The sequence below is a fragment of the Eptatretus burgeri genome, chromosome 8, assembly GCF_056783735.1.
Source record: "Eptatretus burgeri isolate ZD-2024b chromosome 8, Ebu_testis_v1, whole genome shotgun sequence".
Taxonomy (NCBI): Eukaryota; Metazoa; Chordata; class Myxini; order Myxiniformes; family Myxinidae; genus Eptatretus; species Eptatretus burgeri.
Genome location: NC_140968.1, coordinates 20,537,897 through 20,551,085, shown reverse-complemented (window position 1 = coordinate 20,551,085; position 13,189 = coordinate 20,537,897). Strand labels below are relative to the sequence as shown.

The 13,189-nt window shown below is 45.1% G+C and overlaps 1 protein-coding gene across 2 annotated transcripts in view; it reads right to left on the bottom strand.

Moving 5' to 3' along the window:
• LOC147021262 (signal-transducing adaptor protein 1-like) overlaps window positions 1-12,431 on the bottom strand; it is a 74,936-nt gene extending 62,505 nt beyond the window's left edge. The window contains exon 1 of one of the 2 annotated variants that reach the window (XM_085891073.1): window positions 12,275-12,431. In XM_085891073.1, the coding sequence (XP_085747199.1) occupies window positions 12,275-12,346 (72 nt within the window). In that variant the 5' untranslated portion in view covers window positions 12,347-12,431. The remainder of the gene's footprint in view (window positions 1-12,274) is intronic. The other variant, XM_085891074.1, reaches the window with a different exon arrangement.
• Between the last annotated feature and the right edge of the window lie 758 nt (window positions 12,432-13,189).

Sequence of the window (13,189 nt, the reverse complement as noted above, 5' to 3'; positions counted from 1 at the left end):
TGGTGAGGTACGATCGCCCGGTTAACTACCCGCGCAGGTACTTAGGTAGGTCGAGTTTGGCAAACAATCCTATCCTGCGCGGGTGGCCGATTGGCACGATTGTGGTGGGGTCGAAAGACCCACCCGCGACTAGCTCCTGGCGGTAGTTCCAAGGAGGGTCACGACTGAATTGTCCGTTCCGGTGGGCGACGCGGTCGCGATTTGAGTTACGTGGCCGATCGCACGTCGGGCGGACCGAAATTTGTAACACTGGTGTACAGGAGTGTGGGATTCAAATCCACCTCAGTCTCCAACTAAATTTAAGGGGATCGGACCAGGGGTGTGCGAAGCAACCCCCCCCCTCCCGTTCCCCCAAAATTACGAGCAAGCTAAATTAATTCTCTTCCGAGAAATAAGATGGAGTTTCAAGGCGAGTGGGTGCCGGGGGTAGAAATGAATACGTGTAGTAATGTAGAATCCATGGCCCGGGACGGTACTTGTAATTTTAATCCGTGGGGGAGCTCACCGTCATATTCTGAGCACGAACTTTGCCGGCAAACAGAGTCGCAAGATGGCGGCGCCGCCGCACTTCAGCGTGGCACGAGGCGTGAGAGGGCCGCTATCTGTAGCGCAATGAACGGCACGACACGAGGCGAGCGCTCCCAACAACCGTTTCAAACCACGTGGGCAAGGCAGGCGAGGCAGGCGGACATTGGCGAGCTTCAGAAATAATTAAAGGAAGAATGGACAACCGAGCTCAAGAAAAATGGAAGCACGGTTTGGAATTAAAACAACTAAAGGAAAAAATATTGGAAAATTCAAGACAGGTCAAAGAACTAGAGAGAAAAATGGGGAAAATAGAATTGAGTATCCATAAGTGGGAACAAGAGACGAGCGAGCTGAGCGAGATAATGAAGGAGGAGCGAATTGGTAACTCCCGGATGGAAGGCACATTGAAGAAGAATGGAAAAAAAAGTTGGAAGAAAGAGAATGCCAACACGATTTGGAAATAAAGCAACTGAAGGAAGAGGTGAGAACAGGCAATCAGGAAAGAGAAAGCTTAGAACGGAAGATAAAAAGAGGAGAGGATCATCTGGAGGAAAGGACGGAGGAATTGCTGGAAAAGTCAGAACAGTTCGAAGAACTACAGGGAGAAATGAGGGAGGAAGGACAAAGGAAAACAAAGATAGAAAAGGAAAAACGCAAACAAGATGGGGAATTGGTGCTACTGGAGCGAGAGGTAAGGGCAGGCCAGATTAAAAGAGAAACCCTGGAAAAGAGGATAAAAGGAGAGAAATGGCAGGGAAAACTCGAGGAATACACTGAGAAAAGGGAGGAATTGAGGAGGGCAGCAGTGGAAAGAAGGGATAAAATGAGTGAATAAGCATGCAAAATGAGAGAGGAATCGTGGAAAAAAACTTCTGAGATACTGAAACACAAAACCAAAGAGAGAGGATTACAAAACGACCTGAGGATGTTAAGAGAGGAAAGAAAGAGAACGGAGAATGAAATGTTAAGGATCCACACTGTGCAAATCAAACAGTTAGAAGCCAAAGCAACGTCAGAGTGTGCGGAGATGAGAAAAGAATTAGAAGAGAAAGCTTATGAGTTACAGAAATACCAAAACAAAGAGATGGAATTACAAAACGAGTTGAGGATGGTGAGAGAAGAAAGAACGAAAACGGAGAATGAAACGTTAAGGAACCACACTGTGCAGATCGAACAGCTGGAAGCGAAGGCCAGATAAAAGAATGAGATGCAAGAAAGAGTAATGAAAGAAGAACGAATGAGACAGGAGAAGGAAATCCGCCAATTGAAGGAAATAACGAGATTGCAGAATGAGGAACATTCTGTTCCTGATATGAGACAGTGGAATAGAAACCTGAAAGAGTATGAATTTGAAACTGAACGACAAAAGGAAAAAAAATAGGTTGGAATACGAGGAGAAAGTGAAGGAGCAAGGAATGAAGCGGGAAGAAGAAATCTTCCAATTGAAGGAAACTATGAGGTTGGAGAATGAGGGACAGGGGGTGAAAGAAATAAAAAAAGAAAGACAAGAACAATTAAAAAAGAAAGCGAGGTTGAAGTACGCAGAAATAATGAAAGAACAACGAACGAAACAGGAAAAAGAACGAAGCCAAGTGAAAGAAACGATGAGATTGGAGGCTGAAAAGCATGAGGAACAGTGGGAGAGAAAACAAAAACTATACGAGTTTGAAATTAACCAGCTCGAGGGGAGAGCAAAATTTGAGTCCACGGAGATCGAAAAACCCCGGAGGGAGAACGAACAGCTAATGGGGCTCAGAGAGGAAGAACGACTCAAATGGGAAGGAAAAAGGAACCAGGAAGAAACAGAAATAAGGAACAAGGAGAGAAAATGTATAGAGATGCGGGAGATAGAAAAAATAGAGGAGAGACTGCATGATAAAGACGGGGTTAAGGACGAACACACACACACACATTAAGGTAGTGGAGGACCATGAGGGGGAGCTGGCAGACTGTTTAGGGACCCGGTGCGAGCAGCTGGATAGCCTCCTACGGGAACAGAGGAAGACGCTATGCTCCCTTGAGCTGATCACGACCAGGTGGGTTCGGTCGTGTCAAGCGAGGTAGAGGGGGCGACTGCTGCGAACAGGTGCACACAGAGCTTGGGGGGTATGGAGGCCCCGGGAGCCCTAGAGGTGACACGAATCCCCAGCGTGGTTGTCCCGGTGTGTGTGGTGAAAGGTGTGAGTGGTGTGGTCACGAGTGTGCCAGGGTGCTTGCTTCCCAGCACCCGGGTGTGAGTGGAAGCCCGTGTATGAGTGAGGCACCGTGTATGAATGGAACCACGTGTGCGAGGGAAATGGCATGCGTGAGTGAACGGCCGAGTGTGAGAGGGACAGCGTGTGTGAGGTCGCTGTACGTAAGGGAGATGACGGTTGACATGCGGGAGCACGCAGCCGCGTCTCCTGGTGTGAGTGTAATGGCGTGGTGTGTGAGCGTCGTAACACGCAGGTGTGCGTGGGGTGAATGGAGCTTGAGCGCGAGAGTGCGACAGAGACGACGGCGACAGATGGACAGGGGCCGGGTAGCGGCCGTAGCTGTATTGGGGACCGTGCCGGGTTGCACGGCAGTGCGCGCGAGGTTCGTGCCATATTATGCACGAGGCCGCCGCGTGCGCGCTTGCGGGAGTGAAGCCCGGTCCGTAAACACCAGCAGTGGATGTTGCCGATCCCGCGGACGGACAAAAGGTAGGCAGGATTACGGATTTGGACCGGATGGGTTCTCCACGCGAGCGTGTGTGAAGCTCCAACGGGCAGAGCACATGTGCTCGCGTGGGGAGTCCCTCGAAACGCGAGGCTTGTTTTTTTTGATGCACAGGGTGACGTCATGGCTGCACGTGTGGTTGGAATCCGGCAGGAGGGAGATCCCTGCCGGATGGTACCGTCCAAGAGGGACGAGGTACGCGAACAGCGGTCATGACGTCACGTAAAAGAGCGTAGGCGACGCGGTCGCAATTCGTGTTACGTGGCCGATCGCACGCCGGGCGGACTGAAATTCGTAACAATATATATATATATATATATATATATATATATATATATATATATATATATATATATATATATATATATATATATACATATACACACATACATATACATATACTAACATACATACACATATACATACACATATACATACATATATATATATATATATATATATATATATATATATATATATATATATATATATATACCCACATACATATACATATACACATACGTATACATATACTAACATACATATATATATATATATATATATATATATATATATATATATATATATATATATATATATATATATATATACACACACACATACATATACATTATACATATACTGACATACATATATATATATATATATATATATATATATATATATATATATATATATATATATATATATATATATATATATATAGGGGAGAACAAGTATTTGATACACTGCCGATTTTGCAGGTTTTCCCACTTACAAAGCACGTAGAGGTCTGTAATTTTTATTAGAGGTACACTTCAACTGTGAAAGACGGAATCTAAAACAAAAATTCTGAAAATCACATTGTATGATTTTTAAATAATTAATTTTCATTTTATTGCATGAAATAAGTATTTGATCACCTACCAACCAGTAAGAATTCCGGCTCTCACAGACCTGTTACTTTTGTCTTTAAGAAGCCCTCCCATTCTCCACTCATTACGTGCATTAACTGCACCAGTTTGAACTCGTTATCTGCATAAAAGACAGCTGTCTGCACTCAATCAATCAGACTCCAACCTCACCAAAATGGGCAAGACCAGAGAGCTGTCTAAGGACATCAGGGACAAAATTGTAGACTTGCACAAGGCTGGGATGGGCTACAGGACAATAGGCAAGCAGCTTCATGAGAAGGCAACAACTGTTGGCGCAATTATTAGAAAATGGAAGAAGTTCAAGATAACAGTCAATCTCCCTCGGTCTGGGGCTCCATGCAAGATCTCACCTCGTGGAGCCTCAATGATCATGAGAGGTGAGGGATCAGCCCAGAACAAGAATGGCAGGACCTGGTCAATGACCTGAAGAGAGCTGGGACCACAGTATCAAAGAAAACCATAATTAACGCACTACGCCGTCATGGATTAAAATCCTTCAGCGCACGCAAGGTCCCTCTGCTCAAGCCAGCGCATGTCCAGGCCCGTCTGAAGTTTGCCAATGACCATCTGGATGATCCAAAGGAGGAATGGGAGAAGGTCATGTGGTCTGATGAGACCAAAATAGAGCTTTTTGGTTAAAACTCCACTCGCCGTGTTTGGAGGAAGAAGAAGGATGAGTACAACCCCAAGAACACCATCTCAAACGTGAAGCATGGTGGTGGAAACATTATTCTTTGGGGATGCTTTTCTGCAAAGGGGACAGGACAACTGCACCGTATTGAGGGAAGGATGGATGGGGCCATGTATCGTGAGATCTTGGCCAACAACCTCCTTCCCTCAACAAGAGCATTGAAGATGGGGCGTGGCTGGGTCTTCCAGCATGACAACAACCCGAAACACACAGCCAGGGCAACAAGAAGTGGCTCCGTAAGAAGCATCTCAAGGTCCTGGAGTGGCCGAGCCAGTCTCCAAACCTGAACCCAATGGAAAATCTTTGGAGGGAGCTGAAAGTCTGTGTTGCCCAGCGACAGCCCCGAAACCTGAAGGATCTGGAGAAGATCTGTATGGAAGAGTGGGCCAAAATCCATGCTGCAGTCTGTGCAAACCTGGTTAAGAACTACAGGAAACGTCTGATCTCTGTAATTGGAAACAAAGGTTTCTGTACCAAATATTAAGTTCTGTTTTTCTGATGTATCAAATACTTATTTCATGCAATAAAATGCAAATTAATTCTTTAAAAATCATACAATGTGATTTTTAGGATTTTTGTTTAAGATTCCGTCTTTCACAGTTGAAGTGTACCTATGATGAAAACTACAGACCTCTACGTGCTTTGTAAGTGGGAAAACCTGCAAAATCGGCAGTGTATCAAATACTTGTTCTCCCAACTGTATATATATATATATATATATATATATATATATATATATATATATATATATATATATATATATATATATATATATATATATATATATATATATATATATATATATATATGTATTGTTACGGCTGTGGAAATTCGCAAACCACCATTCAGGTCCCGTAGGTGAGATATCTCTTAAGTACATGTGTGGTTAGCCCCAAACCCATTGTTTAGAGGGAATAAATGTGATTCATTCGGGCTGCGACGCTTTGAGTCAGTCGTTTTTCTTTCTCTATATTTTATTTCAAATAAAACCCAACGAGGACGCTCGGTGGGCTTTTCGCGCCATTCTTATCCGCGCTTGGTGTGAGGGGAGAGAAGCGATGGGAGGGCAGCTGGCGCTCGATTGGTGGATGCGTGGTGTGACGCGGCCAGGGAGGAGGAACGCCCCTCTTCGAGACCTTTCTCGAAGCTCCTCGAAGGGGGGTGGAGCAAAGAACGGGGGCGGAGCAACAGGGCGGAGCTCCGAGCATATAAAAGTCGGAGACGGGCGAAGCAGTTTTGTAGATGCTCTTGCTTGGTGGATGCTCTTGCTTCGTGGTTGCTCTCGCCTTCCGGCTCGCTCGTACTGGTGGCCGCTGACCGGGTCTTTTGTGGGGCAGTTGTAAGACCCCGCTGGCGGGAAGGAGCGTCCGCCATTCCCCTCTCCCAACTTTGGCCATCCACGTTTCCCCCCCCCCCTCTATCCGCGCTTGGATAGCGCCGAACACTTGGTCCGTGGCGTCGAGTGGCCAACACGTGCAGGCGCGAGGCACGCAGGAGAGGACTCGCCTACCACGCTCGGGCACAGAGTCGTGGCCAGGAGGGACCCCGTCGACGGACGTGGGAGAGGGACTCGACACGCTCAGGGAAGTCGCGACTTCCATTTCTTTTGGGTTCTGTGTAAACGTGTGTGTGTGTGTGTGTGTGGCGCCAGTCTGGTGAAGTAAAATTGTATAAGTGTTGCCGTGTGTCGGTCTTAGTCGGTTGTAGCTCTGCGTCGTCGTTGCTTTATTGTTTTTCTTCTTGCATTTGCTTTATGTGCATTCTGATCCTGTTTGGCTGTATATGTGTGCTCTCCGTGTGTCGTGTGAATAAAGTGCTTGTGTGAACTTGTTCCCCGTTTCGCTGCGTCCTTCCCTTTGTTGAATCTCCATCTTGCTTCATGTAAAGGGTTCGTAGTGGGCTTAATACGCCCGATAAGTAATCGGAACCGTCGAGGCCGACGATAACACCGCTCGGTTATCCCGATAGTATGGAACGGACCGCTTCAGCGGCCCGTGTCCGGAGTCGACCTGTGGCGAGGTGCGATCGCCCGGTTTACCATCCGCGTGGTTACTTAGGTAGGTCGAGTTTGGCGAACAACCCTATCCCACGCGGGTGGCCGATTGGAACAATCGTGGTGAGGCCGAAAGGCCCACCCGTGACTAGCTCCCGGCGTTAGTCCGAGAGGGTCACGACAGAATTGTCCGACCGGTGGGCGACGTTCCGCGATTTGAGTCACATGGCCGATCACACGCCGGCGGGCGCGAATTCGCAACAATATATATATATATATATATATATATATATATATATATATATATATATATATATATATATATATATATATATATATATATATATATATATATATATATATATATATATATATATATATATATATATATATACACACACACACACACACATGCATATACATATACTAACATACATACACATACACACATATACGCACGTACATACATACACGATGTATGCAGTGATTCATAGCTGTGAAGATCAGGCATTCGACTATATGTGTGAGGAAAGTGAAAAAACATTGAGTGCTTTCCCGTTAAGAAACCGTTGCGGCCTGTTGCAAGTCAAGGCATGAATGAGCAGGTCAAAGAAAATGGTGAATTAAGACACCTGCAAGGGAGAGTGAGGTGACCAAGGACGATTCCTTGATAAAGGATAAATGTCCGTTAATTATCTTCAAAAGGGATGTTTTAATTAACCCAAACACCTAATTTTCACTCATGCACTTTCTTGGAGTTCCTTTCGTAAGCATACAAGTTTGGGGCTGTTAGGTTTCATGGTTTTTGGGTTATAGAGGAGACACACTGACATTTATTATGATGGAAGATGACATTTAATTACGTCACGCTTATTCTAAGCACTCAATGTGGGAATAACGACCCTATGTTAAACGTTTTATCAACCCTAGGATACCGTACCGCAACCCTTTATTTGTGTTCACTTGCTCTCAATCCTTCATTCTACACACATCTAGGGTAAACAGTTGAACATGGAATAAATTTTCACTGACATTTACAATTACTGCTTCTCGCTCGGCTATTCCTTACGATTGAATCGCAGCAAGATCATATGGTCCAACGAGGCCGTGGCATATAATTCCTTGCGGATAGTCAATTGGCCCAAGATCCAATTTATGACAACTGAATTGCCGTCCCTGTTGCCTGCTACTCTTCTGTTAAGTCAAGTGTGCCATCCAACATCACCTCATTCTTCTTCCAAAACCACCAATTATTTTAGCCTACTCCTCATTTAACCTACTTTCTCATCAGTCTGTTGAACCTTGCCTCTTTACAGAACAATGGTGCTGCTGAAGCAGTCTCTTATCAAGGGACATACTGGGTGGTTTGTCATTGCCTTCCCAATATTGTTTGTCTGTGCTCGATCCTTTTAAATGCTGAGTGTCAAGCAAGGAAGCAGCACGTATCATTTTTATAAAGTTCGAACCACCGACCTCGCAGACCCAGAATGGAAGCTCGAACCCTTAAATTTGGAGGGAAGCTCTAATGTCTGGTGTTGGCTTAATGGTTGGGGTGGTGGGCTTTGGAACCTAGGATCCTGAGTTCAAATCCCCCTTGGCTGTTGAATTAATATCAGGTGGGGTTGACTCGGCCTGTCATCCTTCCGAGGTCGGCAAAATGAGTGCCAGCTTGCTGGTATACTGTGTTGGAGTGGTGACCAGTCCAGGATTATATCAAAGCCCAATAGCCAAGGAGACTGCTAAGGTAGCACCAACGCTCTGCACAGAGTATGGTCCCAGTGGATGGATGGATGGAACCATTACACCAAAGTTAGGTCCCCTATGTATAAAAGTAAATGCAAGCATTTAAAAATAGCTCTCACAAAATGCTTCACTGCATCACTCAACGAAAGAATATGGCAAAATGATAACCACATGAAACGAGTGCTCAAACATAAACAACAATGAACATGAGAAAAACAATAGAAGAAAAAAATGTAAGGGGAGGAAAACCAAATTAAAGGAGCGACAGCAGAACATAACAAACATATCAGATCAATCTGATAGGACCTGCATTTCAAAGCTCTCACCATTCACGGATCACTTCTGTTGTACCAAAGTTGTTTTTAAAGACAAAATCAATCCAAATATATCAAAGCTCGACCAGGTTGACCAAAACGCTACCAAAGACAGTCACAGACTGGGCATCCTTTGTGGTTCCCAATTTTTTTCTTTAAAACCCAGAACTACTCACACCCAATGCAGTGCTGCTCTCTTCTGTGGGCTGGCACCCCAGCATCACATCTATCTCTCCTAGACTCTGTCGAATCCAATGTTCTCGATGCTATTGGCATCTACCATGATGTAACTGAAGCACAAGCTCCGTTGCTATCACATGACAGACAGATTGTTTGTTTCTCTGTTCTTAACCACCTGTCCTCCGATCTCAGTGTCATCTAAATGAATAAAAGGCAATGTGTGTGCATTTTGTTGGTTGTTATCTCGATACGTGGGTTTGAGAATGTGGAATGGAGTCCTCCCAGGGTGAGCTCAAAGTATCCTTCATTTCGGTAAGGGGTCACGATCCACGGACCAAGCTGAAGTTTTTTTTTTGTTTTGCGGGTTTCAGAAGGTGGAACAAATCCCTCCCAGGTCTCCAAGTATCCACCGTCGTGTGTGTGTGTGTGTGTGTGTGTGTGTGTGTGTGTGTGTGTGTGTGTGTGTGTGTGTGTGTGTGTGTGTGCGTGTGCGCGTGTGTGTGTGTGTGTGTGTGTGTGTGTGTGTGTATGTGTGTGTGTGTGTGTGTGTCGTTAATTGGTATCTACACATGTGGGTTTGAGAACGTAGAATGGAGTCCCCCAAGGGTGAGCTTAAAGTGTCCACCTTCATTTCGGTAAGGGGTCACAATCCATGAACCAAGCCATGAAGTTTTCTGTTTTCAAAGTTTTGTGCCGAGGGCTCTCTTCAGGATTGTTACTGATCCCCAGACGGCTTTCAACTGTAGTTCATTTGTAGTAATATTCCAAGGGATGGTTTTTAATATCTCTGTGAGGTTCTTCGTCATCACTGGTACAACTTTGGCATTCTTCAGTTTCCAGGATCTTTTCACTTCATGCTTGAGGTCTTGGTATTTGGTCATTTTCCTGATTTCTGCATCGTTAACAAAATCACTGGTGTTAACATGAGCGGTACTTAAATGTTTCAGTTATTGTCAAAACGGAACTTGGTGTGTGTGTGTGTGTGTGTGTGTGTGTGTGTGTGTGTGTGTGTGTGTGTGTGTGTGTGTGTGTGTGTGTGTGTGTGTGTGTGTGTGTGTGTGTGTGTGTGTGTGTTGGTTGTTGGTTGTTATCTCCATATGCGGGTTTCAGAAGGTGCAACAGAACCTTCCCAGGCCTCGCAGTATCCACCAGTGTGTGTTTGTGTGTGTTTGTGTGTGTGTTTTGGTTCTTGGTTGTTATCTCCATATGCGGGTTTCAGAAGGTGCAACAGAACCTTCCCAGGCCTCGCAGTATCCACCATTGTGTGTGTGTGTGTGTGTGTGTTTGTGTGTGTGTTTTGGTTCTTGGTTGTTATCTCCATATGTGGGTTTCAGATGGTGTGTGTGTGTGTGTGTTTATGTTCTTGATTGTTATCTTCATATGTGGGTTTCAGAAGGTGGAACAAATCCCTCCCAGGTCTCCAAGTATCCACCGTCGTGTGTGTGTGTGTGTGTGTGTGTGTGTGTGTGTGTGTGTGTGTGTGTGTGTGTGTGTGTGTGTGTGTGTGTGTGTGTGTGTGTGTGTGTGTGTGTGTCTCTTTCACACGCAACTCTCCCCTCCCATAGTGAATAGCAACGTTTGGTGAGGTGTCGCTCTCCCCACCTCCCCCCTAACACCCTGACCCCATCTTTTCTGCCTCCCCTTCCCCCTCTCACCCTACACCTGCCTCCTCTCTCTCTCCCTCCCTCTTTCTCACCCCCCCTATTTTATTGACACATTGGCGAAGCGACGGGTTGTATTTGCTTGCTTGTGTGTAATAAGTCTCATAAAGAGGTTACAAGATCACATCTACTTACACAAGGAGGAGGAAGTGCATGACTTTCTTGAACAGTCGTACACATATGGTATATGGAAAGGTGAATTTAGAATGCTCTTTTCATTAACTGGTATGACCCCCCTGTGAACCTCAATGAAAGCATCAGCAAGCCATTGTGGGCCCTGTTCCTTCATAATTGCACATTTTGTCGTACTTTGCAATCCACAACATAGACTTTGCGGCAGACAGTGAGTTTCACAGGAGAGTTTCTCACTCTGTGCATATGTAAATGGTGTTCAACAGGTTATGGTGAATTGCGGTTGTATATATTTTTAAATCAGATTCAAAAACATTTTTTGGGTACGATTGCAATACCCAAGAGACAATGTCGTTTCCTTTCGTTGAAATCATTGTAATTGCTTCAGCCATCATTGTGCTTGGCTGGATGACATTTATCAACAATTCGGTGGATGAATTATAATTCAGCGATTTTGCGATCTCTCGATTTGCTACGTTAGCGATGTATTCCGCAATCTTTTTCATTCTTGTTAGCCTTGAAAACGTTTGAGAATAAAAGTGTGGCTTTTGAAGGCTTATGACTTCATTCTATAGTGGCTTTTCAGCATATCATGTTGTACGCATTTGATGGGGCGGCCATTTTTTTCCCCGTCCCATCCCTACATATGGAGTATTACCTTACTCCATGATTACTTCAATAGCTTCATATTATCTCACCTCCACCTCCAAGGCAGAAGTTTGGCTCCAGTCTTTTCATGCATCAGCTGCTCAGGCCTTGCTGACTTCGCCAGACACCGTGGGATCGTTAATATCCACCAACTAAGTCCTCTTCGAAACTTGAGTGGAACTGTTTTGGGTGGAACTAATGTTAGCAGATGGGACACCCCGCTTAACATCCACCTGAGGGATGACACCTTGTAATATTGCAACGCACTGTTTGTGTAACACCAATCCGACAGTTTATAGTCGATTCGGGAATCAAACCCAGAGTAGACAGCTCAAAGGTAAGCGCACTGTCTGGGCCCTATCGCGTCGAACAACTCCTTTTCCCAGTGCCATCTTGCTGGGTCCATCTTTTTCTCTGCTGATGTCTATTGATGGCAACGGTAAGATCACGATCGTGAAATGGACAAGCAGCCTCAGGAACGGGCACAGGAAAAAGGAAAAGCATCGACATGACTGAGATCTCACTGTACGCACCGTTGTGAACTCATACTTTTACAAAATTACATTCAGATACACATGTGCACAACTACCATGGTATTATCACGACTTGAATGGACAGGTTATTTAATTTGTGGTCAAAATTCACATTACTACAAAGGATATTTTACATACAGATGTGATGTGAGATTGTAAGTTAAGAAGTTCTTAATGCTAGATAATAAGAACAAGGTGATTGCACTTGTCCCTTACCTGCCCATCGAACGATGTGGATAAGTATCCCTCGTGGTATGGCTCGATCCTGTAGTCCTTATGGTCAACCATCTCCTTTAGGACGAGCAAGCAAGCTTTAGCTGTCCCTATTCGTCTGTGTCGGTGAAGGAAGTGAGAATGAACCTTGCTCTAGCCTATTGGTGACGTCAAGTGGTATGGTTTGTCATGATATGATCCTGTTCTGCAACATTCAACACATTCCACTTGTTATTTGCTTGATGCACGACTGTGAAGTTTTGCCTCTGGGATGATAAAGCCGTTCATGGGGTTTATTGTGCAGGGTGAGAGGCTGCATTTTTAAAGGGGATGGGGATAGGAGGGGTCTTTTTCTTTTGTCCAAGGTGCTTTGGTAAGATAACCAGGCAAGCAGAGCCAGGTTATTCCAACAAGTGAAATATTCTGAAAATAATTACAGAATTTGTCCTTTTTAGGAAATAAATATTGTTACGGACACGGGGTCTCCGGTTATCACGAGGGAGCTCCTCCGACCTCTGGTCCTGAAGCCATCAGCCACAGATAACTCTACAGCGTGACAGATTGCTCGGCAACAACAAACGTGGCCCCCGATTGGAACCGCCGAGCCTAGAAGGGTTTTTACTCCTTGTTGTGCATTACTTTACCGTTTGCATGGCAACCATAATGAGGGGTCATGCCCTCACCAGCCACCCGTCTATTTATTATGTACGGGCGAGTGAACCGTGGATGGCTGTTGCCTAATCACGGAGCCAATCAGTGGGGAAAAACTTCCCGTCCAACTAAGTTTGCACAAAATGTCAGACCAGTGGAAGAAAGGACAAAAGTGAGCAGGCCAGAAACGTTTAACAGTTCAACGAATACATCTATTCAACAAGAGGGGGAGCACTCGGTAGAGTGCAAAACCTCCGCCTAGATCAC